At 30.5% G+C, this 6,730-nt stretch overlaps 1 protein-coding gene across 1 annotated transcript; it reads right to left on the reverse strand.

Moving 5' to 3' along the window:
* Positions 1 to 2,493: 2,493 nt before the first annotated feature.
* LOC111903892 (protein EIN4) lies at positions 2,494 to 5,997 on the reverse strand. The gene is made up of 2 exons (XM_023899665.2): positions 3,593 to 5,997; positions 2,494 to 3,199 (listed from the first exon to the last, which is right to left on the reverse strand). Exons 1-2 carry the CDS (start codon positions 5,330 to 5,332, stop codon positions 2,648 to 2,650), a joined length of 2,292 nt encoding a protein of 763 aa, XP_023755433.1. The 5' UTR covers positions 5,333 to 5,997; the 3' UTR covers positions 2,494 to 2,647.
* Positions 5,998 to 6,730: the final 733 nt, after the last annotated feature.

Genomic DNA, 6,730 nt, shown 5'->3' on the forward strand with positions numbered 1-6,730 from the left:
TAATTGAAATAAATATAGTAGTAAATGAATACTCCCTCCGTCCCAAAATTATAGTTCATCTTTCCTTTTTGGTTTGCCCCAAAATAATAGTCCATTTTTAAAAATAAATAACATTTTTACCAAAATATCTCCTCATTATTACTTAACCAACTAAGCATTTAATGAAACATTAAATACAAAGTAAGGACAAAACTTTCATTTTATTATATAAAGTTAATGGTAATTAATGTTTTTCTTAATCTGTGTGTTTTTTGTCTGTGGAAAATAATATTGGGACGGAGAGAGTATTAATTTCACTAATAAACTTACCGTATAATTTCAAAATTTTCAAAATTAAAGCTCATTAGTTTCTTTTTTTATTTAAATTATTTGTTTAAATTTAAAAAAAAAACATTTTCATTATAATAAATTACTATTTTCTTATATATATATATATATATATATATATATATATATATATATATATATATATATATATATATATATATATATCATTTTGCTATTCTAATAAAAGAATAGGTTTATTTTTCTTTTGTCATGTGTCATCCTATTAGACCTTTTAATTAATGTCATGTCACCAGTCACCCTATTGATTCTCTATTTCAAATTTCAAACTTTAAATTTTCTACTCTAATTACATTAAATTAATAAAATTAAAATTAAAATTAAAGTAATACAAATTATAAGGTCATGTATTTGTTTAAATCAAAGATTATAGTTTTAGATAACTAAAAAATATCTCTTAATTAATTAATTATTTGAAATAAATGATTTAATGATTTTGAGTTTTACTATAAAAGTTTAATTAATTGTGTAACCGTGGTTTCCAACTTTTATAAACTTATGTGTGTGTGTATATATATATATATATATATATATATATATATATATATATATATATATATATATATATATATATATATATATATATTCCATACTCTAATAAATAAATAGATTTATTCTCCTATTGATAAGTGTCATTATATTAGACCTCCTCATTAATATTATATGTCTCATATAATGTCATTTGTCAACATATTAATTATCCATTTTCAAATTTTAAATTTCCCAACCTAATTACATTAAATTTTAAATTTCAAATTTTAAACTTTTTCACTTTAATTATATTAAATTAATAACATTAGATTAAAAATAAAATAAAATTTATATAGATTATAAGGTGATATAACATCACGTATTTATTTAAATCAACGATTCTAATTTTATATAACTAAAAGAAATATCTCGTAAGTAATAATTTATTTAAAATAACTGATTAATAATTTTGATTTTTTAATATGAAAGTTTAACTAATTTTATCATCATGGTTCCCACAGGTTATAAACTAATGTGTGTGTGTGTGTGTGTATATATATATATATATATATATGTGTGTGTGTGTGTGTGTGTGTGTGTGTGTGTGTATTTATTCTTCTTTTGTCATGTGTGACACTCTATTAGATATCCTAATTAATGGTAAGTTATTTGTCAACCTATTGATTTTTCATTTTTAATTTCTTATTCTAATTACATTAAATTAATAACATTAGAATAAAAATTAAAAATAAAATTAATACAGATTATAATGTTATATATTTATTTTAATCAATGATTATAATTTTATATAACACTCTCTCTCTCTCTCTGTATATATATATATATATATATATATATATATATATATATATATATATATATATATATATATATATATATATATATATATATATATATATATATATATATATATATATATATTCATTTTTTTGCACAAATTCACAAGATTACATAGAAAATAAAGAGCTAAAAAGAGTTCATTTTCATAGTTCTTTTGCAAAAATCCTTAAAACATTAACATTTTAAAGATTTTTAAGAGAAGTGTAACACATTTATCAAAATAGTCATGATTTAAAGAGCTAAAAAGAGTTCATTTTCATAGTTCTTTTGCAAAAATCCTTAAAACATTAATATTTTATAGACTTTTAAGAAAAGTGTAACACATTTATCAAAATAGTCATGATTTTTGCAGATAATATTGTCATTGCAAAAAACATAGTTATTTTGATAGTTAAGTTACATTCTTCTTTATAGTTTACCGTTTTATTTTAGGATGAAAACATGTTAGCATATGTTTATTTGTTTTTTCGGAACCTCAAATCTTATCTACTACTAAAGGAAAGACACCATATGATAGAGAGCATATGAGAAGCCTTTTGGTGCATACAAAATGCAATCTAAACAAAAAGTAAACACTACTGATTTCATGAATAAAATGAAGCAGTAATTAATAGAACAAACAGAACCTTCACACAGGACATTTCTTCATCCAAATCGTTCGGTCGTACATTGCATATGCACTTTTCGTATCTTCACAAGAATAATGGTTTCTTTTGACAACATCTCAATTACATATGACAAGAAACACATTGAAATCTGAAGGGAAAAAAACAATATAAAACATATATACATACACAATAACCACAAGAAGTCAAATCAAAAGAAGCTAAAATAAATCTATGTATTCATGTCACTTTATAGTTTTAAATGTTCAACACAATTTCAACAAGCTTTTAAGCAAGCATTTTCCATCAATGAGAAGGTCGTATAAAAACCCCAAATAAATGTTAGTTCTTTTATCATATATCTACTAACTCGATAACCGTTCACCCGCCCGTTGCAAAACGGTTCTAAGTTCATTCTCCAAACCCCGTAACAAAACGGGCTTCCGGATCACTCCATTCATCCCCACTTGCAAACATCTCTCCCACACTTGTTCTTCTGCACTTGCAGTCAACGCAACAATTAACGGCCGATTACGGCTCCGAAACTTCCGGATCCTTGTCGCAACCTCGTACCCGTCCATTTCGGGCATATGAAGATCCAAGATTACGATATGGAATGGGGTCGTTGTGGGCCCCAGTGAACTTAGGCATTCGAATCCGGATGAGACCGTGGTGACGTGGCAACCGAGCTTTTCGAGGAGTTTTTTTGTTACCATTCGGTTTACGCCATCATCGTCGGCTAAAATTACTTGAAGGCCCCTGAAGATTGAGTTTGACTTTGGTTGGTCAACGTAGTTTGTGAGGTCAAAGTGTGGGGGCCGTTTGAAGGCGTGTTGGATTTGGAATTTGAGAACGAGTGTCGTGCTTTGTATGTTGCCTTTTGAGTTTGATGACATCCATATTTTTCCTTGCATCATCTGCAAATCGTTACACGAAATTTTTATGAAACGACCAAAATACCCTTCCAATAGTCGAACATTGTGCAAACTACTACATCTTTACCTTCTCTCACTACCAATATGCGCAATGTACTTTATTTTATAGCCCATAATAGCAATTTACTTATATACCCATAATACCAACATACTTATCTTTTTATCAATAATTATCGGTATATATCACTATTATGGGTAAGAAGTTAAGTATGTTGTTATTTATGTGTAATGAAATGTAAGTAGTACTAGTCATATTGGTAAAAGGATAAAGTACGTTGCTATTTCTTGAAATTTGTACTTACAATAAACGTAAAGTTACCTAATTGTATTCAACTTTAAATAGCATAAAAACCAAAAAGAAAGAGGTATTCTAACCTGAACGAGTTTTTTACACATACTAAAGCTCAAGCTGTCCTTGACTCCACCCGCGTTTTGTCTCTTAACTCCGGAATGCATACTCGGAATCGCTAATTCCGATTGGAAACCACCATCACCGGTTCCAATTTCAAACTTCACATTCACAAAATCAACGGAACCTGATCTTCCCGTTCCCCAAACTTTATCATTCCGACCCTCATTCCCATTCTCTAAACTAACCCTAAACATCACCAACCTCCCTTCTTCACTAACATCCAACAAATGCCCAACCATATGTAACAAAACCTGAAAAGTCCTCATTTCATCACCCATAACCAAATTCGGAATGGAACTCGGTACTTCCATGGAAAATCCAAATCCTTGATAAATACACAAACATTTCACAAGACAACAAGCTTCTTTAACCATGGAATGTAATTGAAACGGCCGTATTTCCAAAGGTAACCTACCCGTATCTTTAGCAGAAATCTCCATTACATCATTTATCAAAGTCGATAAAACACTACTCGTTTTCGAAATCGTATCGATTATATTCGTTTGATTTGTGTTTTTTTGATCATCTTGAAGAATCGATAAAAGACCCATGATGGAATGCATTGGTCTTCTCATTCCATGACTCATTACTTTTTGGAAAGAATTTCTTGCTTGACTTGCCATCATCGCGTTCTCTTTCGCGTGTTGTAATACGCGATTCTGTTCCACAAGTTGGTCCCGCATTGTTTGAGATTCTTCTAGAACCGCCGCGTGTGACAACGCAACCGCCACCTGGTCCGCCACGACTTCCACGATCGCCATCTCGTCAAAACTCCATTTCCGGTCGGAATCAGGAAGTACCAACACCAGAATCGCGTAACATGTGTCCACCAATTCCGGAGTTCCGCCTTTGAAATTGGAAACATGAAGCATCGGCATACGGATTGCCGCGACCGGACCAGATTCAGCTATTCCGCCCCGACTCTTTACCGCAAGTTCCGAATCTACCCTCAACATTGTAACCCCTTTTTTACCTGTTATCTCTAAAACATCAGGGTCGTTTTTCGGAATTGAAGAGTGGTAACCAGAGGAGTTAGGTCTTAACTCATGGGTTAAGTTCATTTCGGTTTTTGCATCGTTTAGCATCCATACAGCACAATTTTGAAGAACCAAAGTATTTGAAAGCTCGACTAAAGTGGTATATAGAATTGTATGTCGATCTAATGATTTTCTAATCTCGTGTGTAAGCATACGAACATGCCACCCGGCTTCTTTTTGTTTTTTCATGATTCCGACTTCTTGATCGAGTTCCAATACGTTTTGTTTCAAGAAAAGTTCTCGGACTTTGAATTTGAGTAGTAATGGAATTAAGGTCAAAAGGGTAATTGCGGTGGCGCAGGAAACAAGGGCGGTTAATAATTTGGCGACGGTGAGTGCCATCATGAGCTGGAATGTTTGATTTCCGTAATACCCCCAGCCGTTGATCAAATGGGTTAATCCACAGAGAACGATGAATGCTATGAATTGAACGAGTACCCATTTGAAAGGGACATTTGAACAACTGAGAAAGTAGAGTAATTCGAGTGGGATTGAAAAATACGCGATTGCGATCAAGAAATCGCTTACTCTTTGGCTTTCGATTATATGTGCATTCCATGATCCTTCATCGTCACAGTGACAGTGAGCGAATTCGTTCTCGTTAGCTAACGAAACTGTTAGAATCAAAGAAGCAATCAAGAATCCGATCACTAAACTTTTCGACATTTTGGAACCCAGAAATGGAGGAATGAAATCGTCTCGAAACCCTAAAATCACAAATCTTTAGATCTAGCAAAAGAGGAAAGCTCCATTACGAGTAGTCATGAAAGATTCAAAATTTTCAGAAACCCTAATCGTATACCCTGTTTCAATCGTGCGTAATACAGAAATCACAAATGGAAACTGTACATGGGCTACTGTAAGTTAAACGATTCCTCATGAAAAAACTTATGATCTCAAGAAACAAACCTTCAATTCGGATCAAATTAAGCAGCTTCAGATGCTTGTTTGGTTAGGTTTCCTTGAATCGTTGACCCCAAAACCCTTCAAGTTGAGCTTAAAGTAAGAACCCACCAACCAAAAGACAAAGACCCAATTAATAAACAAGAATACGCCTCATACAAGACGAAAATCGAGCTCTTTAAACCAAGAAACCTCCATTTATTCAATTAATCAATCGCCTCTAAACAATGAACACAAGAAAAAGAGACAAACGGCAGCAATTTTCCTGTGATTCAACAGCTCTTTTTCAATTGTTATCTATACAGAAAATATATTATATTATATATTTACAGATCAAACTTTAATCGAGATTCAAGTCTTTCTAATTGGGATGAAAAAAGGGATGGAATTTTTTATGAATTGAAGGGACAAAAAAAAAATAAACAAGAGTGAATTCTGATTTCTGGGACCTACTTTTGATTACATGAAGGGAACCTAGACGGTATTACTGTTCGCTTGTTCGCCCATTGGATTAAGCGACCCAATTGTCAAGATTTATATTAGATTAATAAAAAAAATAAACATTATTATATAACAATTTATCACTTTGCTAAAGATTTCGAATTTATTATCAAATAATTGTATATCATATAAACATTTTTTAATATCGTCGTACAGTTTAAGGGTATGTTTGGATTAGCTTTTTTATGTCAAAAGTGATTTTTAAGAAAAATACTTATTATGTTACGGCTTTTAGAAAAAATTAATTTTAAAAAGTGTTTGGATGCAAAAACTGTTTTTTCAAAAGTAAAATTATTAAAAAGCTAAAAAATTAAGATTTTCCAGCTTTTTGAAAGATTTATTTTTTTCTATCCAAAAAACGGTTTTAAAAAGCATTTTTTAAATAGACAAACATTTTTTTAATTTATTAACTTTTTTTAAAAGCTAATAAGCTTTTTTTTAAAACTATCCCAAACGGCAAACACCCACTAAAAAATAAATTGTAAATCTATTTATGTAGAAAAAGAATTAATAGTTCTAAACTGCTCTAAAATTATTTCTAAATTTGTATCATTTAAAATATCGACTTAAAGAAAGAACAAGAACATTTAATATTGTTGGGTTAGAAGTTTTTTTATAAATAGTCATAAATATCTCCAAAAATATGCCGTATATGTTTTA

This window comes from Lactuca sativa, chromosome 9 (genome assembly GCF_002870075.4).
Source record: "Lactuca sativa cultivar Salinas chromosome 9, Lsat_Salinas_v11, whole genome shotgun sequence".
NCBI lineage: Eukaryota > Viridiplantae > Streptophyta > Magnoliopsida > Asterales > Asteraceae > Lactuca > Lactuca sativa.